The 24,217-nt window shown below is 45.5% G+C and overlaps 1 protein-coding gene across 38 annotated transcripts in view; it reads left to right on the top strand.

Annotated features, from left to right (window-relative positions):
• LOC134927837 (uncharacterized) overlaps nucleotides 1-24,217 on the top strand; it is a 1,188,393-nt gene that overhangs the window by 253,878 nt on the left and 910,298 nt on the right. Inside the window, exons 25-26 of one of the 38 annotated variants that reach the window (XM_063922886.1) lie at nucleotides 9,321-9,434; nucleotides 20,889-20,931. The exons of the other annotated variants lie outside the window; for them this stretch is intronic. Coding sequence (XP_063778956.1) covers nucleotides 9,321-9,434; nucleotides 20,889-20,931 — 157 coding nt within the window. The remainder of the gene's footprint in view (nucleotides 1-9,320; nucleotides 9,435-20,888; nucleotides 20,932-24,217) is intronic. 38 annotated transcript variants of the gene reach the window in all.

Consider the following 24,217-nt stretch of genomic DNA (forward strand, 5'->3'; position numbering starts at 1 on the left):
TACTGGGTCGTGGGACTTGTCTGTCTTTGTCTACTTGTCTGTCTGTGTACATAATGAGTAAAGCTCATGCTAAATCAAAAAAGCAGCTTAGCTGCAATGTCTGTGCGAGTGTGTTACCTGATGGATCTACCACATGCACAGTATGTTTTGTAAATACAGCTACAAATACGATTTCTTCTGATCCCTCCATGGGCAATGCTAGCGGATGTAATGTCTGGGTTACAATTGGAATTGGCTGCCGCTCGAAAGGAGCGTGAGGCGGCTAGATCTGAGGTTCGGGTGATACCGGAGGGGTCTCTGGAGAAGGTCTCTCTAAAAAGTTAACCATTCCAGTACCAACTGCTACTACGCTTAAAGACCCGTCAGAGCGTAAGCTAGACGCTATGCTAAAGTCAATGTATACAGCAGTAGGGCTGTTTCTTAGACCTGCTTTGGTTGGAATTTGGGTGAATAAGGCTGTAATTGCATGAATAGCACAGCTCAGTCAGCCCTACAAGACGACCACCTTATACTACTTGTGGATCACATCTGTGAATCTGCTGAGTTTCTATGTACAGCTTCTGTGGACGTCGGCCAGGTTAGTTCTCGCCTTTCAGCTTCACTGGTTGCGGCACAACGTGCACTTTGGCTGCATTCTTGGCAGGCATAGGCAGAGTCCAAACGAGGAATAGAAGCGTTACCTTACGTTGGCGAGATATTGTTTGGTCCTGAATTGTACAAATGGATTTCTCAGGCCATGGGGGGGAAATCTGTTTTCCTACCATTACCTACACAGGCTCCTAAACGAAAATATTCAGGACCAGCGTTCAAATCCTTTAGACCTCAGTCCTTTCGAGGCCGTGCTAGAGGAACAACCACACACAGTAGACGTTGTAGAGGATGTGGTTTTCAACAAACTACTAACCATCGTCAGGATGCTAAGACCACCGACAAGTCAGTGGCATGACAGGCTCCCAGCCCATCTTGGGTCTTCAGTTGTGGGAGCACGCCTTCAGGCGTTTCATTTGGCGTGGTTTCAGACATCCACAGATGGATGGATTCGCAATTTAGTGTTAAAAGGTTACAAAATAGACTTCGATTGTCTACCACCAAAGCGCTTTTTCAAGACAGGTCTGCCTGTGTCAGAAGACAAGAAGGCGGTTCTGCAGACCCCGATTCAGTCTCTGCTAGATTTAGCAGTTTTGATCCCGGTTACAGTTCATCAACAGGGTCACGGTTATTATTCCAGTCTTTTTGTAGTACCAAAGCCGGATGGCTCTGTCAGACCGATATTAAACCTAAAGGGACTCAGTTAATACGTCCCTTACTACAGATTAAAGATGGAATCCCTGCGGTCAGTAATTGCAGGTTTAGAGCCACAGGAATTCATGATTGCGCTGGATCTCAAGGGTGCCTAGTTGCACATTCCAATTTGGCCACCGCATCAGGTGTACTTAAGGTTTGCAGTACAACAAAACCATTATCAATTTAAGGCCCTACAGTTTGGCCTCTCGTCAGCGTCTCTGGTATTCACAAAAGTGATGTCTGTGATGATAGCTCATCTCAGATCCCTGGGAGTGATAGTTCCATACTTAGACGATCTGCTCATCAAAGCTCCGTCTCAACAGATACTCCTTCAACATGCCTTACTAACGTACAATGTACTAGTTCAGCACGGTTGGATTGTCAACTTCAAGAAATCAAACCTGATTCCATCTCAGACTTCAATTCCTAGGAATGATTCTCGATACGGTGGATCAACGAATTTACCTGCCAGAACAGAAGGTACAAAGTATTCGTCATCTGGTACAGTTAGTGCTCAAACCACGGACAGTCAGTGCATTTGTGCATTCGACTGTTAGGAAAGATGGTGGCATCTTTCGAAGCGCGCCAGTTCGAAATATTTCACTCACGTCCTTTTCAACTGGATGTTCTCGCACAGTGATCAGTCTCGGATCTACAAATTCATCAGATGGTGTGTTTGCCTCCAAAGGCCAGAATATCTCTACTCTGGTGGCTCCAAGTACACAAAGGTTCGGAGTCTGGAATTGGATAATTCTAACGATGGACGCAAATCTCAAAGGTTGGGGAGCAGTGGTCCAAAATTGTCAGCTTCAGGGTCTCTGGTCAGACCAAGAAAGATTACTGTCCATAAATGTCCTGGAACTCAGGGCAATTTACCATGTGCTGCGACAAGCAGTGCACATGCTCTGGTCTCAGACTGTCCAGGTTCAGTCAGACAACGCGACGGCAGACGCATACCTCAACAAACATGGAGGAACTCGGAGTCGCATGGCTATGCGGGAAGTTGCTTGAATCCTCAATTAGGCCGAGCATCACCGGGTGATATTGTCGGCAGTGTTCATTCCGAGAGTGGACAACTGGGAGGCCGATTATCTCAGCCGTCAGGTTTTTCATCCACGAGAATGGGCATTAAATCCAGAAGTGTTCCAGATGTTGGTCCAGCAGTGGGGTTACCCACAGGTGGATCTAAAGGCATCTCGACAAAATCATCAAACATCCCAGTATGTGTCCAGAACAAGAGATCCAAAGGCAGTGGCAGTGGATGCTGTCACGATCGTGTGGCCGTACAGCCTCGTGTATCTGTATCCACCGTTTCCGCTGCTTCCTCGGTTGCTAAAGCGGATCAAATGAGAGTCCATGACAGTCATTCTAGTGGCGCCTCATTGGCTTCTGAGAGCATGGTTCTCGGATCTCCGCGGGTTACTTGCAGACTATCCTTGGCCACTCCGGCTACGTCCGCACCTGTTATAACAGGGTCCGTTCCTTTACCCCGGTTTAGTGTGGCTGCGTTTGACGGGGTGGCTGTTGATACCGATCTCTTAAGACGAGAGGGTATTCCAGAATCTGTTATACCAACCATGTTACGGGCTAGGAAGCCAGTTACGGCAGTTCATTATCACAGGATTTGGCGTGCATATATAGGGTGGTGTGAAGCTCTGAAGTTTCGACCTCGTCTTTCAAGTTATCCGTCTTTTGCTATTTTTACAGACTGGGTTAGATGGAGGACTAAGTTTATCTACACTAAAGGTGCAGGTCTCTGCCTTGTCAATTTACTTTCAAAGTCGTTTGGCTGTTTTGCCAACACTACACACTTTCCTACAAGGTGTCCTCAGAGTACAACCTCCATTTATACCACCTACAGCTCCATGGGACTTGAATCTGTTTTTTTATATTTTACAGTCTTCACTTTTTGAACCCTTACAAGAAGTGTATGTTAAGTTTCTCACTTGGAAAACAGTTTTTTCTGCTAGCCTTCGCTTCAGCAAAGCGTGTTTCAGAATTGAGTGCCTTTGTCATTCAAGCCACCGTATCTGGTGTTTCATGATGATAGAGCAGAACTTCGGACGAGTCCCGCTTTCCTACCAAAGGTGGTATCATCTTTTCACATCAATCAACCAATCGTATTTCCGGTATTATCAGAAAGTTCAGGAACTCCAGCTACTTTGGATGTGGTAAGCGTACTACGCGTTTATGTGGCCCGAACATCAACTGTACGTAAGACGGATACATTGTTTGTTCTCTATGATGCAATCAAGATGGGTTGGCCAGCTTCCAAGCAGACCTTATCCAGATGGATTAAGCTGACCATACGTCAGGCTTACCTTCATGATAGGCTACAACCTCCTACATCAGTTTCAGCTCATTCCACACGTTCTTTTGGAACTTCATGGGCAGCAGGTCGTGGAGCTTCTACGACACAACTTTGCCATGCGGTTACATGGTCATCAGTGCACACGTTTGTGCACTTTTACAAGTTTGATACGTTTGCGGCATCAGCATCTAGCTTTGGCTGTCTAGTGTTACAGGTGCCAAACAGCTCTCCCGCCCAAGGGGGAACTTTGGTACGTCCCAAGAGTACTCCAGTGACCCCTAGTGGATGAAAAAGAAAATGGTATTTTGGTACTTACCAGATAAATCCTTTTCTTTGAATCCACAGGGGGCACTGGACGCCCATCCAGAGCAGTTTTTCGTGTTGTGGTAAGTTCAGTGGATCTTATGGTAACACATTCTCACCGACTTGTTCAAATGTTCAGGTGATATCTATTATTGTGCCAACTGTTTGTCCGTTACGTTATGTGTCAACTCCATTGTTGTCCGTTAAGTTATAATGTTATATGTAATTCTCTATTGTTCATCTTCTCTATCGCTCCTGTTTGGCTCAGTAAAAAACACTGAGGTACTTTGGGAGTATGGAGCGGGTGGAGAGTTACTAATTTAAATATTTAAATGTGCCTATTCTGCTAACGCCCTGTCCGTATCCAAGAGTACCCCAGTGCCCCCTGTGGAATTAAAGAAAAGGATTTATCTGGTAAGTACCAAAATCAAATTTTTTACACTGCAATCTAGATTTCAGTTTGAACACACCCCACCCAAATCGAACCCTTTCTGCACGTTATATCTCACCCCCCCTCAGTAAACGTGGTTTTGCCCAACTGCTAACAAATTTGCTGCTACGATCACGTCTGAATTACCCCCTTAGTATTACTAATGGCTGTACCACTGCTATGGCAGTATCTGCTCGTAGAGCCCTGTGGCTGCGTCAATGGTCAGCGGATGCTGGTTCTAAAAAAAAGGAGTTGAAAACCTTCCTTTTACAGGTGATGCCTTGTTTGGGGAAGAACAGAACAAGTGGATATCTCAGGTAACTGCAGGTAAATCTACATATCTGCTGTCTGCTCTGCCACCTGCCAGGCATCCCTATCCTGGACCCTCCCTTAAGTCCTTTCGGGTGGCCAGATTCAGAGGCAGGGCCAGAGGTGCCTCCAATGCTGCTAGAGGATCTCGCAGTAAGTCCCATAAACCAGCTGCTACTGGACTTGCAGACCAGGCCTCAGGATCCTCTTCCACGAAGCCCTCACGTGACGGTTGGACCTAGCAGCAAGGCTACTTTCAGGTAGGTGCTTGCCTTCAACACTTCGCCCACATATTGGCAGAGTCCTGCCGGGATCCTTGGGTGAGGGACCTCTTATCCCAAGGATATCGGCTGTAATTCTGGGAACTCCCTCCTCACAGATTCTTTAGGTCAGGCTTACCAGCTTCACAGGAAACCAGGGTTTCCTTACAGCAGTCAGTGCAAAAACTGCTCTCTACAGGAGTTACAGTTCCAGTGCCGCCTCAGCTGCACACAAAGAGTGTCTAAATGGTTCTGCAGCCGGATGGCTCGGTAAGACCGATCTTGAATCTCAAATCCCTGAACCCGTATCTTCGGGTGTTCAAATTCAAGATGTAAACTCTAAAAACATTGATAGCTAATTTGGAGCAAGGGGAGTTTCTGGTGTCCCTGGATAAAAAGGACACATACCTGCATATCCCAATTTGGCCCCCTCATCAAGCGTTCCTCAGGTTTGCGATTCTGGACCAGCATTACCAGTTTCAGGCCTTACCCTTTGGTATCTCCACACAAAGGTTATGGCGAAAATTATGCTACAAAAGCGCATGAAGGCTGTACAAATAATTCCGTACCTGGATGATCTCCTGATAAAGGCGGTGTCCAGGGAACAGCATTGACTTGACTATTTGTTTGCTTACTGAGCACGGATGGACACTCAATCTCCAGAAATCTCACTTGGAATTGTCTCAGAAAATTCAGTTCCTGGGGATGATCCTGGATACGGTGTCTCAGAATGTTAACCTTCCCATAGACAAGGCCTTGACTATTCAGTCTGTGGTCCGGATGGTGCTGAAACCTTGTGTGGCCTCGATTCACCTTTGTATCCACTTGCTGGGCAAGATGGTGGCCTCCTACGAGCCGATACAGTACGGCAGATTCCATGTGTGACCGTTTCAACTGGATTTGTTGGACAAATGGTCTGTATCTCGCCTGCACATGCATCAGCATATAAGTCTGTCACCAAAACCATGGATATCCCTACTATGGTGGCTACAAGTTTCCCATCTGATGGAGGGTCGGAGATTCAACACCCTATCAGGAACGCTGTTGACAACGGATGCCAGCCTCCGAGGTTGGGGGCTGTGACTCAAGTGGCGCAGTTCCAGGGGATGTGGTCCTTTTGAGGAGTCGGCTCTTCCAATCAACATCCCGGAACTCAGGGCGATTTTACAACACTCTCATACAGGCCTTATCCCTCCTTCAGAATCAGGCCATCCACGTGCAGTCGGACAACGCCACGGCGGTGGTGTAAATCAAATGGCAGGGAGGAACCAGAAGCAGGGCCGCAATGCGAGAGGTGTCAAGAATACTCCTCTGGGCGGAAGCCAACGCAAGAGCCATCTCAGCCGTTTACATTCCAGGAGTGGACAAGTGGGAAGCGTACTTCCTAAGCAGGCACGACCTCCATCGGGGGAATAGGGCCTCCACCCTCTGGTGTTTCAACAACTCATTCACCGGTTGGGTTGTCCACAGATAGACCTGATGGCGTCTCGTCTCAACAAGAAGCTCCGTCTTTACTGCTCCAGGATGAAGGACCGACAGGCGGTTGCTGTAGACGCTCTGACGACACCATGGACTTCTGAAAAGACTCAAAAAGGAAAGGGTTTAGAAAATTCTCATTGCCCTGAATTGGCCTTGGTGGGCCTGGTATGCTGACCTCCTGACCCTGTCGTTGGAGGAACCCTGGCCTCTGCCGCTTCTCAAGGACCTTACTCAACAAGGACCCTTCGTCTATCCAGACTTACAGCGGCTACGTTTGACGGCTTGGAGGAAATTTTTAACCAAGAAGGGTCTTCCATCCAAGGTGGTTTCCACTATGGTTCAAGCCCGTAAGGTGGTTACCTCCAAACATTACCACCGTATTTGGAAGAAGAATGTTTCTTGGTGTGAGGGTTCAAAATGCTCTCCTGTTGAATTCCGTCTGTGCCGTTTTCTACTGTTCGATTAGGCTCCATCAAGGTTGAGATCTCTGCTTTCTCTAGCTTCTTTCAGAAACAACTGGCGGTACTTCCTGAAGTACAGACCTTCCTTAAGGGGGTGTTACACATTCAGCCACCCGTTGTTTCTACCACTGCTCCGTGGGACCTCAGTATGGTGTTGACCTTTGTCCAGTTTGATTGGTTTGAACCCTTGAAGAGGGTTGACTTGACGTGGAAGACTGTTATGTTACTGGCCTTGGCTTCCGCCAGGGCGTGTGTAGGAATTGGGGGCCTTGTCCTGTGAGATCCCTTACTTGGTGTTTTCACGAGAATAGGGCGGAGCTCAGAACTCGCCCACAGTTTTTGCCGAAAGTGGTATCGGCCTTTCATGTGAAATAACCTATTGTGGTTCCTGTCTTATTCAACACTTCAGTTGCTCCAAAGTTCCTGAATGTTTTACGGGCTTTGAGGGTTTACATCAAACCGACGGCTCGTCATAGAAAGTCTGATTCGCTTTTCGTCCTTTATGATGCTAAGAAAATTGGTTGTCCTGCCTCCAAACAGTCCATTGCTCGTTGGCTCAAACGGACTATCCAGCAAGCCTATACTTTGGAAGCTCTGCCGTTGCGGAGTTCTGTTCAGGCCCACTCCACAAGGTCGGTGGGTTCTTCCTGGGCGGCTGCCCGCGGCTTCTCGGCATTACAGTTGTGATGTGCAGCACCTTTTGTTAAATTCTACAGGTTTGACACATTGGCTAAAGATGATCTTCATTTTGGTCAGGCGGTTTTGCAGGGGTCTCAGCACTCTCCCACCTGTTCTGGGAACTTTGGGACGTCCCCACGGTAATCTAGTATTCCCCAGTATCCACTACGACGTAAGAGAAAATAGTAATTTATTACCTACCGGTAATTTCTCTTTCTCGTAGTTCGTAGCGGATACTGGGTGCCCGCCTCAGTGCTTCGTTTCTGCTTACTTGGTTGTAAGTGTTATGGTAGGGTTTGCTGTTGCTTTCCCTGTTCCATGTTTCATTAGTGTTGCTATCCTTCTATAGTTAGCATTGCTTTCCTATGTTCTGGTTAGCTCGGCTATCTTCTTGTTTGTGTGGTTTTTTTCGTTACCTCACCACTTTTGTGTTATATCCTTCTCTCAAAGTGTGTCCGTCTACTCGGGCACAGTTTTCTAGACTCAGTCTGCTAGGAGGGGCATAGAGGGGAGGAGCCAGCACAAACTATTAGTTTCTTAAAGTGCCAGGCTCCAGTGGACCCAATCTATACCCCATGGTAATTTAGTATTCCCCAGTATCCACTACGGACTACGAGAAAAGGACTAACCGGTAGGTATTAAATTCTTTTTTTTGTGGAGTCACTAATTATTGCACCACAGACCAAAATCCTCAAAACATGACCTGTTGAGGTTGAGCTAGATCGTGCAGTTTGAAGTCATGGTTCCTTTAAAGCTGGTGGTTAAATGCTCCCGATCAGCAGAGCTGTGTCTACCAATCATGACCCCTCTGAGAGGAAAGGGGGGGGGGGGTGGACGGTCAGCTGTGCAGTACGAGATATGACCTCCAGTCCCTTATAACAATCCTGCATTGGCACTGTATACACACCTATACAATCAACGGCTGTTTGGTCTCTGGGTCTAAACTGTGGATAGAGGTTTCATCGCCACTGATTATGTCCCAGACTCAATTTGTGCAACTGTCATCAAACCTGGAAAGCATGTTGCGGCACATAGGCATTCGAGCCACCTCCTGCTCTCAAGCCTTTCATGGAGTATCAAGTGAATGAATCCTGATGAGATGCCTAACGCCTTCTCTAACTGGGCCATGGTCACCCTGGTGTCCACTTCATTAATGGCACGCAGGCAGCAACGTTGTCCTCTCTGATGGCAGACTTAGGTCGGCCGCAGCTCTCGTAGTCTTCTAGGGACTTTCCCAGCACATGAAATTCTGCAAACCACTTAAACACAGTGGTTCGGATGGTGCTTCCTTCCCAAAAGCAGCTAAGTCTGTCAACATTCTCCTGCTGTCACAGACCACTTTGTAGTAGTTGTAGAACATCATGGCTCAGGGGACTCAGTTGAGCTCCATAATGAGTTTGTGAAGGAAGTGAACATGCTGACTTCTTTGATGTGCAGTGCTGCTTATAATACGTAGAGATGAGCGGGTTCAGTTTTACTCGAATTTACCCGAATCTCCTTATTGGCTATCGGACGTCACGTGTTTTGGTTAACCAATAAGAAAAATCCAGAAAATAAGAAATGGCGATAATTCTGGCGTAAAGAAGCAAGTAAATCCGAACCCACTCATCTCTAATAATACGGTTCTGTGCCTTGACATTTCATAAGAACTTTAGTCAGAGATCACAGTTCACAACCAAACAGTCAGATTGTGTCTACTCTATGTATGCACTACACGTACGAAAATAGACACACGTATTTTCTGAACCATATCTTTTCTTCAATGATTTCCCATTATATCAGTCTTTCTGTTATTTTGAAAACAGACAAAGGAATATCCATATGTTCTTAAGGCTCCAGACAGCAAAGAAAGCTGGTCTCAGTTTGTGAGAAGAATGGCACTGGAAATAGAACGGGAAGAGGGGTCAAAGATGTACAAGGTATTTTTCTGTGTGTGTGGACATTGTTTTTTTAAGTTTTCCAATGTCATCCAAAAGCAATACAGGTTGAGTATCCCATATCCAAATATTCCGAAATACGGACTTTTTTGAGTGAGAGTGAGAGTGAGATAGTGAAACCTTTGTTTTTTGATGACTCAATGTACAAAATCTTTGTTTACTACACAAAGTTATTAAAAATATTGTATTAAATGACCTTCAGGCTGTGTGTATAAGGTGTATATGAAACATAACTGAATTGTGTCAGTGTACACATACTTTGTTTAATGTACAAAGTTATAAAAAATATTGGCTAAAATGACCTTCAGGCTGTGTGTATAAGGTGTATATGTAACATAAATGCATTCTGTACTTAGATTTAGGTCCCATCACTATGATATCTCATTATGGTATGCAATTATTCCAAAATACGGAATAATTCGATATCCAAAATACCTCTGGTCCCAAGCATTTTGGATAAGGGATACTCTACCTGTATTACTTTGCAGTTTTGTAGTTTGTTGTGCTAGTTATGGTCTAAAATCTCATTGTGTTGTGGTGAATGTAAGCTTAAATTGTGCGCTAAGCAATAGCAGCTGCAATGTTTATCGCAACCACGACTGCTAAAGTATGCTAATGCCGCAGGAGGCGACTTGTGTTAATAGAATTCTCTGCCAGTTCTGTGATCCGGTGCTGCCTGCAACAACACAGCCATCGCAACACTTGCGTTAACGTCAGCCATCTGAGTAACCCGCTGGTTTCTCAGGATGCCGGTGGTGTCACGCATTGAAATTGCCCCCTGATGGCACTTGCAACCGAAGTCGCAGACACAGATATTTATATGCGCAGCACAGATCTCCATTAAGTTTCTTTTATAAAACTAGGCTCGAAGATTCTTTTCTCATAGAAATGATGTAATAGGACTGTGCATTATAAGTTGATAGGTAGAATAGGGGACTCACACTTTCTGACCCTTCTATGGGGTATATGCAATTCACGGCGAATCGCGGCAAATTATTGCCGTTTTTAAATTCGACAGGTGAATTCCGGCAGGTGGCTGCCGGAATTCACCATATTCAATTAAAAACGGATTCGACAGTCCCGCGGGCGAAAAACGGCCGATTTGCCGGATTTTGCCGCGATTTAAAAAAACGGGAAAAACACAAAAAAAAAATGGCGTGGGGTCCCCCCTCCAAAGCATAACCAGCCTCGGGCTCTTCGAGCTGGTCCTGGTTCCAAAAATGCGGGGGGAAAATTGGGCAGGGATCCCCCGTATTTTTAAAACCAGCACCGGGCTCTGCGCCTGGTGCTGGTGCAAAAAATACGGGGGACAAAAAGAGTAGGGGTCCCCCGTATTTTTTACACCAGCATCGGGCTCCACTAGCTGGACAGATAATGCCACAGCCGGGGGTCACTTTTATGCAGTGCCCTGCGGCCGTGGCATTAAATATCCAACTTGTCACCCCTGGCCGGGGTACCCTGGGGGAGTGAGTGGGGACCCCTTCAATCAAGGGGTCCCCTTCCCCCAGCCACCCAAGGGCCAGGGGTGAAGCCCGAGGCTGTCTCCCCCCCCCCCCCCCCATCCAATGGCTGCGGATGGGAGGCTGATAGCCTAGAGTAAAATGACAAGAATATTGTTTTTTTCCAGAAGAACTACAAGTCCCAGCAAGCCTCCCCCGCAAGCTGGTACTTGGAGAACCACAAGTACCAACATGCGGGAGAAAAACGGGCCCGCTGGTACCTGTAGTTCTACTGGGAAAAAAATACCCAAATAAAAACAGGACACAGACACCGTGACAGTATAACTTTATTACACACTGCCGACACACACACACTTACCTATGTTCACACGCCGACATCGGTCCTCTTCTCCATGTAGAATCCACGGATACCTGAAAAGATCAATATACTCGCCTCAGCCAGGGTCCAGAGATAAATCCACGTACTTGGCAAAAAAAGAAAACGGACACACGGACCACCGGACTGAAAGGGGTCCCATGCTGATACATGAGACCCCTTACACCGAATGCCGGGACACCACGTGACTCCTGTCACTTAAGTCCCTTCAGCCAATCAGGAAGCGCTACTTCCGTGGCGCTCACCTGATTGGCTGTGCTCTGTCTGTGCTGTGACAGCGCATCGCACAGCTCCGTCCATTATATTCAATGGTGAGAACTTTGCGGCTAGCGGTGAGGTCACCCGCCGGTCAGCGGCTGACCGCGGGTAACCCCACCGCTGACGGCAAAGTTCCCACCATTGAAACTAATGGACGGAGCTGTGCGATGCGCTGTCACAGCACAGACAGCGCACAGCCAATCAGGTGAGCGCCACGGAAGTAGCGCTTCCTGATTGGCTGAAGGGACTTAAGTGACAGGAGTCACGTGGTGTCCCGGCATTCGGTGTAAGGGGTCTCATGTATCAGCATGGGACCCCTTTCAGTCCGGTGGTCCGTGTGTCCGTTTTCTTTTTTTGCCAAGTACGTGGATTTATCTCTGGACCCTGGCTGAGGTGAGTATATTGATCTTTTCTTTTCAGGTATCCGTGGATTCTACATGGAGAAGAGGACCGATGTCGGCATGTGAACATAGGTAAGTATGTGTGTGTCGGCAGTGTGTAATAAAGTTTTACTGTCACGGTGTCTGTGTCCTGTTTTTATTTGGGTATTTTTTTCCCAGTAGTACTACAGGTACCAGCGGGCCCGTTTTTCTCCCGCATGCTGGTACTTGTGGTTCTCCAAGTACCAGCTTGCGGGGGAGGCTTGCTGGGACTTGTAGTACTACTGGAAAAAACAGTATTCTTGTCATTTTACTCAAGGCTATCAGCCTCCCATCCGCAGCCCTTGGATGGGGGGGGACAGCCTCGGGCTTCACCCCTGGCCCTTGGGTGGCTGGGGGGGGGGACCCCTTGATTGAAGGGGTCCCCACTCCCCCATGGTACCCCGGCCAGGGGTGACTAGTTGGATATTTAATGCCACGGCCGCAGGGCACTGTATAAAAGTGACCCCCGGCTGTGGCATTATCTGTCCAGCTAGTGGAGCCCGATGCTGGTGTGAAAAATATGGGGGACCCCTGCTCGTTTTGTCCCCCGTATTTTTTGCACCAGCACCAGGCGCAGAGCCCGGTGCTGGTTTTAAAAATACGGGGGATCCCTGGCCAATTTTTCCCCGCATTTTTAGAACCAGGACCAGCTCGAAGAGCCCGAGGCTGGTTATGCTTTGGAGGGGGGACCCCACGCCATTTTTTTTTTTTAATTTTACCGTTCCAGCACTAAAAAAAAAAAAAATATTTTAAAAAATATATAAATAATACTTGTGCCTCCAAAAAAAAAAAAAAAAAAAAAAAGTACCTAATCCCTGCTAATATAAATAGATATGCTATTCCCCCCAAAAAAAACACCAAAAAAAACATGTTTCAATTTTTTGTTATTGTTTTCACCCTCCAAAGTGTGGCGGATTGAAAATGACGAATTTACTGTCTAAAAGCACTGCTGTCGAATTTCCAAACTTGAATTGAATATGCTTTTGTCGAATTGCAGCACTTGTATCATTGCAGAAAAGTCGAATTTGCAAAAAGTCGAATTTCAAAAAGTCGAATTTTGAAAGTCCGTTTTTTTGACGGAAAGCACTGAATTGCATTGACGATTTTTTTTTTTTTTTTGGCGAAAATGACCCGAAATTCGACCGCAATTGCATATACCCCTATGTCTCCTCAAAAGTATTATAGCTGTGAAGTATGATTTTAGTTTTTTTGCTATTTTACATGTTTGTAAAACTTGTATGATTAGAGATTTTGGCATCTAATAACTAAAAATATTAACTTAATTATCCATTCTTTATGGATATGACACGGAAATTACGTGTGGCTGTGAGGTTATGTGGTTTTTCTTTTTCATCCACTAGGGGTCACTGGAGTACTCTTGGGATATGGACGGCTTCCACAGGAAGTAGGCACTGAATAAATTAATTTTGAAACTACACCTCCCCTCCATATCCCTGAGTACCTCAGTGTTTTTTCTGTGCTCGACACAGTTAGTAGGCTTGTGGCTTTGCTGCCACAGAGGTCCACATTTCATGGAATTTTTTTCTAAGTTTTCTTTTTTTCAACGATTTACCACATCCCTTCCCCCCTTCCAATAGGCGTGGGTCCGGGATAGTGAAGGCTGCTTTAGCAGCTGTGGGTGTCGGACCTCTCTAAAAAGAGCTCCCTCACTACCACGTGCAGGACTAAAACCTGCAGTAAAGGCTGGACGGAACTTACAGAGAAGGCCCGTCATAGCCCTCACCACAGGGTCCAGGTATGTTGAACGGGGCAGTCAGCTCACGCTGCCGCCCCACTGTATGGGATACTGTGTGTGTGTGTGTGTGTATGTGTGTGTGGTCCCCCGCCGCTCTGAGCTGCGTCAGCCACATGGGTTTATGCATAGGCCGCTCCATGAGTAACTTTGCTGCCACAGTGATGTTCCCTGCACACAGAAATGTCAGGGTCACTGGATAAAAGATCATGATTCAACTCTTATTGATAAAGGGAATACAGCAGCACTGCATATGTATTACAATAGGCTATGAAGTCTTTGTTAAAACAGGATGCATGGGGACATATTAACCATGCTTCCTGTTTTCCTGTTGTATTTCCAGAATTTCCTATGTTACATCTCTCCTCCATTGAAGGCGCAGGGGTGTTAAGGGGAATTTGGGATCAGGCATATTGCTGGCGTGCACTGCACTTGGCCAGATATATATTTATAGAGACACCTTAGTGCTATTTACTGAGTCGTGCAAGTTGTCTGTCTTTGGTTTTTGTTTGTTTTTTTGTATTGTCTGTCTGCATGAGTAAGACACCAGCAATTACTAATAAGCAGTTTCCCTGCCATGTCTAATACATGGGTATACACTTACTAATTATTTATTTCATAAACTGTTTATAATGATCCTAAAGACTGCAAATCTGAATCATGGCTGTGGCAGCCAAATACTGGCTTTGTTCACTGTTGTAAAGTAAGATATGTTATATCAATTGGTCAGCACATGGTGATTATAAAACAGCATCTGTGGAGCACTGCAAAGCCTGCAGCAGCTTTGGCTTAATTCACTTGGCCACACCACACTGGATACGCCCAATCTCATCTGATTTTGGAAGCTAAGCAGTGTTGGGCCTGATTAGCCACCTGGGAGTACAAGGTGCTGTAGGTATTTTTAATCTACAGCCACACCACTCTGGATACGCCCAAACTCATCTGAGCTTGGAAGCTAAGCAATGTTGCATAGTGTTTTACCATCTGGGAAACTGGTGATCCAACTAGATTGCATACTAATGCATGCTAGTTCAAAAATAAAATAAAATAAAAAAAATAGCTCAGTTGGGGCTTACACTATCAATATAAACCTACCATAGGTTTAACGGTCAGGATAGCTCTCCAGAGGCTGCTCCCAAGAGCGCGCTCCCGGCGCCGGCCACTAGATAGGGCCCATTAACTAAGCTGTGGTTAAGCAGCAGTCATCTCAGGTTTTAAGCCTGTGTGAGGTCACATTTAGTTTCAGACTTCTAAAAAAATGTATTATACCTCTGTATCAGGATATATCTGGATATTTGTATAGGTATATAATATATATGTGTATGTATGCATATATGGAATATATATATATATATATATATATATATATATATATATATATATATATATGAGAAAAAGAGGGGGAAATAGGGGTACCAGCGACTTACAGTGTCTATCAATTAAAATAACTATGAAGAATATGGCAGGATACTGTTTTAGAAAAAGGGTAACAATATATTTATTTATACAATTTATAACATAATGATGGGATAAAAAAGTAGGTAAAAAATTTTTAGCTAAATTATATACTCTACTTTTACCTGTTTATGTTTTTTAAAAATCTCTTTTTTTACTGCATATCAAAAAAAATTTTTACCTACTTTTTTATCCCATCATTATGTTATAAATTGTATAAATAAATATATTGTTACCCTTTTTCTAAAACAGTATCCTGCCATATTCTTCATAGTTATTTTAATTGATAGACACTGTAAGTCGCTGGTACCCCTATTTCCCCCTCTTTTTCTCACATTTTAAAGGCAGCTTATCACTGCTGATTACTTAGGGGATAGCAGACACCTTAAATTTTTAAAGGAGTGTCTATAAATAACATATATATTGTTTTAATATTTATCTGCTCACACATACCTGTGGCGCCATACCCCCACTACCCATATATATATGTATATATATATATATATATATATATATTTATTAAGGTCTGAGTATGTGTGAATATACATTGTTGTATGTATGTGTAGACATATATATATATATATATATATATATATACATATATAATATGCTGACATTAAAAATCTATTTTGCAGTAAGCAAGACTAATTGGTCAGCACACAGTGCTTATTAAACGGTATCTGTTGAGCACATCAAACATGGTGAGTTCAGGCCTCATTTGCAGCAGCTTTGCTTATTGTTTTACAGGTGGCTCTGTAGCTAAGTGGTTAAGCTTCCCGGCCACAGTGAACATTGTGTTTGCATGGACACTGGTTCAGATCCTGGTTTAACAGGTGTTAAAAAAAAAAAAAAAAAAAAAAAACATGGTAGGACACCATTTTTCTTTTAACGTTACTTCCTGGTTCTTTCCCGGAGGTTGCTGCTCTACAACACTTAGCATCTGGAGGAGCGGGGTGTTGTTAGGAGTTTAATTTCTTAATTGTTTTTTTTTTTTGTACAGCATGACTCTATAGGAAGATTCACTATTGCTGGTAACCACATGCACGGTAATGCAGGTTAATTCACACGTTACTTCCGTGGTGTACTTACTGGTTGAGTACATGATCACTAAGTCTAATGCATAGTCAAACAAGCAGCTTCGCTGCAAAGTCGGTCACACAGTGTGGCGGACAAATACGAATCTGGGCCAGTGGCGCAATGTATAACGCATCTGACTATAGATAACAAGATTGTAGGTTCGTCTCCTACCTGGCTCGTTTAAGTTGTCGTGATCGTATAGTGGTTAGTGCTCTGCGTAAAAACTGCACAGACAGACCCTTACTGGTCCTCTTTTGGGGGAATGCAGGAGCATGTACTGCCTGAGGGAAAAAAAAAATTTTTTTTTTTTTACTGTTTCAGTTAGATTGTTGCGGTCGATTTGCCGCCAGCCCTCATAGCGCCAGGCCAGTACGTCAGGTTCTCAGCGAAGGCTGAATGATTTCCAATGAAAGACGATTGCAATTTTTGGGTGTTTTACTACATATCGGTGTGTACCCTACACAGCAGTAGGGCTGTTGTTTCGCCCTGCTTTGGTAAGGGCTTGAGGTAACAAGGCTGTAGTGGCAGGGCATTCCAGTTCAGGTTTGCCCTAAATAAAGACCACCTTACACTTCTTGCTGCCTACAGCTTCTTTGGACGTTGGCAGTTGGTTCTTGCGTTTTCAGCTTCGCTAGTAGCGCATAACGTCCACTTTGGCTACGTTCCTAACAGGCGGAGTCGGATTCCAAACAAGATAGATCGCAGACCAAGTGGGGGGGGAAATCTGATTTCCTACCATTGTCTACGCGAATTCCTGAATGATTCCGTCTCAACGACTTCAATTCCTAGGTATGATTCTCGATACGGTATATCAAAGAATTTACATACCCGAACAGAAAGTACAGGTCATTCGTCATCTGGTACAATTAGTGCTCAAGCCACGCACAGTCTCGGTTCTTTTGTGCATTCGCCTATTAGACACAATGGTGGCGGCTTTCGAAGCGCTTCAGTTCGGAGGACTTCACTCACGTCCTTTTCAATTGGATGTGTTCGCACAGTGGTCGGGCTCGCATCTGCAGATTTACCGCAGAATGAGGTTGTCTCCAAGGGCCAGAGAGTCTCTACTCTGGTGGCTCAGAGTAAAGAATCTAACCGCAGGGAAACTGTTCGGTGCCTGGAATTGGATAATTCTCACGGCGGACGCAAGTCTCAGAGGTTGGGGAGCTGTAGTTCAAAATTATCAGCTCCAGGGTCTCTGGGCGGATCACGAAAGATTGCGGTCTATAAATGTCCTGGAACTCCGGGCAATTTACAATGCGCTATGACAAGCAGTGCGCAGGCTCAGGCTGTTAAGGTGCAGTCAGACAATGCGACGGCGGTCGCATACATCAACAAACAAGGAGGAACGAAAAGCCGTATGGCAATGCGGGAAGTACAGATGTGTCCACATACATCTTTGCTATATCCCGTCATGTATGGCACAGTTTTGTATGCTATATACTCAGATTTAGTCATGCCTTGTGTTTTTTTTTTTTTCTTAATTTGCTTCCTTAATATGTTGCTTTATACATATTCTTTTATGGCAAACAAAAATTTTAAAATTCATCCACTCGCTTCTCATGAAAAACAGCTTAGCTGTGTTTTGCATGTTGTGCCAAATTTGTAAAAAAAAAAAAAGCTGGGATGTAAGTAGTCACATCTGTAGCTGGAATCCTCTATTGGGCCGAGTATCACCAAATGATATTGTCGGCAGTAGTCATTCCGGGAGTGGACAACTGGGAGGCGGATTATCTCAGCCGTCTGAATTTTCATCCAGGAGAATGGGCATTAAATCCAGAAGTATTTCACATGCTGGTCCAGAAGTGGAGTTACCCGCAGGTGGACCTGATGGCATCTTGCCACAATCATCAAACGCCCCAGGTCGTGTCCAGAACGAGAGATCCAAAGGCAGTGGCGGTGGATGCTCTCACAATCGCGTGGCCATACAGTATCGTGTATCTATTTCCACCGTTTCCGCTGCTCCCTCTGTGGCTAAAACGGATCAAAGGAGAGTCCGTCACAGTTATACTAGTGACGCCTCTTTGGCCTCCGGAGAGCTTGGTTCTCGGATCTCCGCGGTCTACTCGCAGTCTGTCTTTGGCCGCTCCCACTACGTTCGGACCTGTTACAGCAGGGTCCATTCCTTTTACCCGATTTAGCACGGCCGCGTTTGACGGGGTGGCTGTTGAGACAGCCCTCTTAAGAAGAGAGGGCATTCCAGAATCGGTTATTCCAACCATGTTACGAGCTAGGAAGCCGGTTACGGCAGCTCATTATTACAGAATTTGGCGTGCCTATGTAGGTTGGTGTGAAGCTCTAAAGTTTCCGACATCATCTTTGAAGTTATCCCGTCTTTTGTTATTTCTACAGATGGGGTTAGATAGAGGTCTGAGTTTATCCACACTAAAAGTGCAGATATCGGCGTTGTCCATTTATTTTCATAGTAGATTGGCCCTATTGCCGTCGGTTCACACCTTTTATGCAGGGTGTCCTCAGAGTTCAGCCTCCATTCACTCTACCTACTGCGCCATAGACTTGAATCTGGTTTTTAGATTTCTTAGTCTTTTTATTATGAACCCTTACAACAAGTGGATATTGCATTTCTCACTTGGGAAAATAATTTTTCTTTTAGCCTTAGCGTCAGCAAGGCATGTTTCAGATTTGGGTGCTTTGTCGTGCAAACCACCGTATTTAGTGTTTCATGATGACAGAGAGGAATTCCGGACGAATTCCGCTTTTCTACCAAAGGTAGTGTCATCTTTTCACATCAATCAACCAATAGTAGTTCCTGTGTTAACAGGAGACTCTGGTAGGTTGGATGTGGTACGCGCATTACGCATTTACGTATACCGAACGTCGACCGTTCGTAAGACGGATACGTTGTTTGCTCTCTATGATGCTGCCAAGATGGGTTGGTCAGCTTCTAGGCAGACCTTATCCAGTTGGATTAAAGTGACCATACGTCAGGCTTACCTTCATGCTAGGTCACAGCCGCCTACATCAGTAACAGCTCATTCCACACATGCTGTGGGAACATCATGGTCAGCGAGTCGTGGAGCTTCTACGACACAGCTTTCTCGGGCGGCTACATGGTCTTCGGTGCACACGTTTGTGCGCCTCTAGAAGTTTGATACGTTTGCGGCATCAGCATCTAGCTTTGGCCGCCTAGTGTTACAGGTGCCAAACAGCTCTCCCGCCCGCGGGGGAAACTTTGGTACGTCCCAAGAGTACTCCAGTGACCCCTAGTGGATGAAAAAGAAAATAGGATTTTGGTACTTACCAGGTAAATCCTTTTCTTTGAATCCATAGGGGGCACTGGACGCCCACCCAGAGCAGTTTACCTAGTTTGGGGTAGGTTCAGTAGATCTTATGGTAACACACTTTCACCGACTGGTTCAGATTAACAAGTTATGGTGTCAACTGTTTAGTTGTCAGTAATGTTGTGTCAACTTTATTGTTGTCCGTTATGTTATATGTAATTCTACACTGTCAACCTCTCTATCGCTCCTGTTCGGCTCAGTAAAAAACACTGAGGTACTCAGGGATATGGAGGGGAGGTGTAGTTTCAAAATTAATTTATTCAGTGCCTACTTCCTGTGGAAGCCGTCCATATCCCAAGAGTACTCCAGTGCCCCCTATGGATTCAAAGAAAAGGATTTACCTGGTAAGTACCAAAATCCTATTTTTTTTCTAGAATTGAGAGGGATCTAAATTCTCTATCCATCTCTCTTCATATTCTGCCAGGCCTGGTAAACAAATTATTAATTCCACTTTCAAATCTTTGTATCGCCATGGGTTCACTCTGCTATATTGTGAAAATAAACTCAACGCAGCACAAGCAAAAGCCAGCCTAATTATCCTGCCGGGGTAGCCAGTCTTGTTAGTGTGTTCGGTTACATCAGACCCTTGCAGCTAATGAAGTGTCGAACCTCACACAATAAAATAAGGAGAACACGTTTTTACAGTGGTATACAGATCACTGTAGATAAGAATGTAGTTCTTGACATATGGAGTCTTTCATGCTGACTGTGACGTGTCTATGTCCCCTATACTGTAGTCACACCCTTATGTCCTTTATACTGTAGTCACACCCTTATGTCCTTTATACTGCAGTCACACCCTTATGTCCTTTATACTGCAGTCACACCCTTATGTCCTTTATACTGCAGTCATACCCTTATGTCCCCTATACTGCAGTCACACCCTTATGTCCCCTATACTGCAGTCACACCCGTATGTCCTGATTCTGAATTTACTAAAGTTGAGGTTTGCTTATATTGTAATGCATGAAGATGATTTGTTAGAGAGCCATTTATAAATGGCATAAACACTTCATATTAACAGAATGAGAACAATTGTAACAAAAAACTAATCCTGATGACAACATTTTTGACTCAATATCTGGCCTTTGTGTGGTGTATGTTGATTCTTAATTCCCACCATATCATAGCTAGGAGGCAAATCATGGTAAAAGGTGTAAGCTTATCTTGTATATATTGCCAAATGGACATTTATCAGATATACTCATTCCCATAATTTCCTCTTATCTGGTTATTGGGGAATGAAGAGATCCCCTGTCTCACCTATTCTAGCAAAGATGTTAAAACCTATTTTGTTAATGTTTTACAGTTTTATTGTTTTGAACCTTTTTTTCAGGTTGATAATACTGTGAGGATGGAATCGAAGACTCCAGCCAAACGTAAGTATACCATAGACCCCTCTGTATTTTGCTACACCCTCTAAGAATGTAGGTTCTCACAGGCTGAACCCCCAACCCCCTCTTGTAAAATCCCCACTTCCACTGGCAAGAGGGGACATTAGTGCCAAGGCACTGTCCTAACCCCCCGCCAGCATGATTATTTATTAAAATAAGCGGGACAGAAGCATGCCATTAAGGGGCGGAGCTTCTTCCTCTCAGCTCACTCTGCGCCATTTCCTCTACACAAGCTGCAGAGACGCTGGTCCTTCCTCACACTGCTGACCAGTATCAGGGTGCAAAATGGGGGGGGGGGGGGGCACAGGATAATTTGGTGCAATATACTTGATATTAAAAGCGCTACAGGTCTGTGGCATTTTTATTAGTCGCTTCAGACCCGTTGATTTGGCGCTGGGTTGTGAGCTGGTAAATTCCCTCTGTGTCTCTCTGACAGACTTTACTGTGGGTCTGTCCCCTATTGGCCCGGTGTGTCTGTGGGTGTTTAGTACACGTGTGTCGGCATGTCTGAGGCTGAGTGCTCTAACCAGGAGGAGGCTGTATTAGAGACACAAAAGACTGTGGGGGTGGCCCTGTCGGCACCGCCGACTCCTGATTGGGTAAATGTTTTGAATGCTAATGTGGCTCGTATTAGTAAGAGATTAGACAAGTCTGAGTCTCAGACACAGGCATGGAAGAAATCTGTGGAGGATATGTTATTACAAGTCCAGGGCCCCTCGGAGTCACAGAAACGTACATTTGCCCAGGTGGCAGACACTGATATCGACATGGACACTGATTCCAGTGTCGACTATAGCAATTCCAGATTAGATCCAAAATTGGCAAAGAGCATTCAGTACATGATTGCGGCAGTTAAAGAGGTATTACATATCACTGAGGACCCTGCTGTTCCTGATAAAAGGGTCTGTATGTATAAGGAAAAGAAACCTGAGATAACGTTTCCTCCCTCTCATGAACTGAACACTCTATTTGAAAATGTCTGGGAAAGTCCTTACAGAAAGTTTCAGATTCCCAAAAGGATTCCGGTGGCTTATCCGTTTCCGCCGGGTGATAGGGAAAAGTTGGAGTCAACCCCCATTGTAGACAAGGCCCTATCGCGTTTGTCTAAAAAGGTGGCTCTCCGGTCACCTGACACAGCAGCCCTTAAAGACCCTGCTGATCGTAAGCAGGAAAATACGTTAAAATCCATTTATGCGACCACAGGTACACTTCTCAGACCTGTCATTGCGTCTGCGTGGGTAAGAAGTGCTATCGAAAAGTGGGCAGACAACTTGTCTTCTGAAATAGATACCCTAGATAGGGATAGCGTCCTCTTGACACTGGGTTATATCAAGGACGCTGCAGCATACCTTAAGGAAGCTGCGGGAGATATTGGTCTTTTGGGATCTAAGGCAAATGCCATGGCAGTCTCAGCGAGATGAGCATTGTGGATACACCAATGGAATGCTGATGCTGATTCCAAGAAAAGTATGGAATCTCTACCATATAAAGGTAAGGCCTTATTTGGTGACGGCCTTGATAATTTGGTGTCTACTGCTACCGCGGGTAAGTCATCCTTTTTACCTTATGTTCCTCCACAACAAAAGAAAACGTATCACTATCAGATGCAGTCCTTTCGGCCCAATAAATACAGAAAGGGCCGAGGTTCTTCCTTCCTTGCTACTAGAGGAAGGGGAAGAGGTGAACGATCACCAGCCTTGTCAGGCTCACAGGAGCAGAAGTCCTCCCAGGCTTCTGCCAATTCCACCGCATGACGTTGGGGCTCCTATGCGGGAGGCCGCACCGGTGGGGGCACGTCTCAAACTCTTCAGTTTTGGGTTCGTTTGGACCTAGACCCATGGGTTTTACAAATAGTATCCCAAGGGGTACAAGCTGGAGTTTCAAGACGTTCCCCATCGCCGTTTTTTCAAATCGGCCTTACCAGCTTCGCTTCCGGACAGGGAGGTAGTTTGCAACGCAATACAAAAGTTGTGTCAAAATCAAGTTATCGTCAGGGTTCCCCAGTCACAACAGGGAGAAGGCTTTTATTCAAGCCTGTTTGTGGTCCCAAAGCCAGATGGCTCGGTCAAACTGCGTTCGTTAACGCTCTGGCAATTCCGTGGAACTTTCAGCTACCGTATGTGTTCCCTCCGGTGTCACTCCTGCCCAGAGTAATACGGAAGTTCAAGCAAGAAGGAGGAAACCTGCTTCTGGTCACTCCAGCTTGGCCCAGACAGCACTAGTTCTCCGATCTACTGGGTCTCTCGTGGGATCATCCCCTTCTACTTCCACAACGACCAGATCTCCTCGTTCAGGGCCCTTGTGTTTACCAAGATTTGGCCCGTCTGGCTTTGACGGCATGGCTCTTGAAGCTTCCGTCCTGAGGGCCAAGGGTTTTTCTAAAGGCGGTCGTTCAAACTATGTTGTAGGCCCGTAAGCCGGCTTCTGTTCGGATTTACCATAGGGTCTGGAGTGCTTACTTTACTTGATGTGCGTCTCACAACATGACGTTTTCAAGTTTAGTACGGCCAAACTATTGGCCTTTCTACAACAGGGCCTGGATTTAGGCCTGCATCTGGCCTCACTCAAGGTTCACATCTCTGCCTTGTCGGTTTGGTTTCAGAGAAAAATTGCTACCCTACCTGATGTCCATACATTCACTCAGGGTGTGTTGCGGATTCAGCCTCCTTATGTGCCACCTGTGGCCCCTTGGGACTTGTTGGTGGTTTTGGAGGCCTTACAAGAGTCTCCGTTTGAGCCTCTTGCCTCTGCTGACCTTAAGTGGCTTTCCCTTAAGGTACTATTCTTGCTGTGGCGATTGCTTCAGCTAGAAGGGTCTCGGACTTGAGTGCATTGTCCTGTAAGTCTTCCAAAGAGCGGTCTTTGAATGTGGTACGGGCTCTCCGTATCTATGTGAAGAGAACCTCCTCCATTAGTACAAAGAGAGAATCAGATTTCCTGTTTGGTTTTCACAAACGTGGCTGGCCTGCTTCCAAGCAGACTTTGGCCAGATGGATTAGAATGGTGATTGCACATGCTTATGTACAGGCTGGTCTTCCGGTTCCTGCTACCATTATAGCCCATTCTAGTTGGTCGGTTGGACCTTCTTGGGCGGCCCACCGTGGTGCGACCCTTGAACAATTGTGCAAGGCGGCAACATGGTCCTCAGGGAACACGTTTATAAGGTTCTATGCCTTCGATACCACCGCTTCCCTGGATGCTTCCTTTGGACGCCCGGTTCTTGTGCCCGCTACAGTGCGTCCCCTCCCATAAGGAACTGCCTTAGGACATC

Source organism: Pseudophryne corroboree, chromosome 5 (genome assembly GCF_028390025.1).
Source record: "Pseudophryne corroboree isolate aPseCor3 chromosome 5, aPseCor3.hap2, whole genome shotgun sequence".
In the NCBI taxonomy this organism is placed as follows: domain Eukaryota; kingdom Metazoa; phylum Chordata; class Amphibia; order Anura; family Myobatrachidae; genus Pseudophryne; species Pseudophryne corroboree.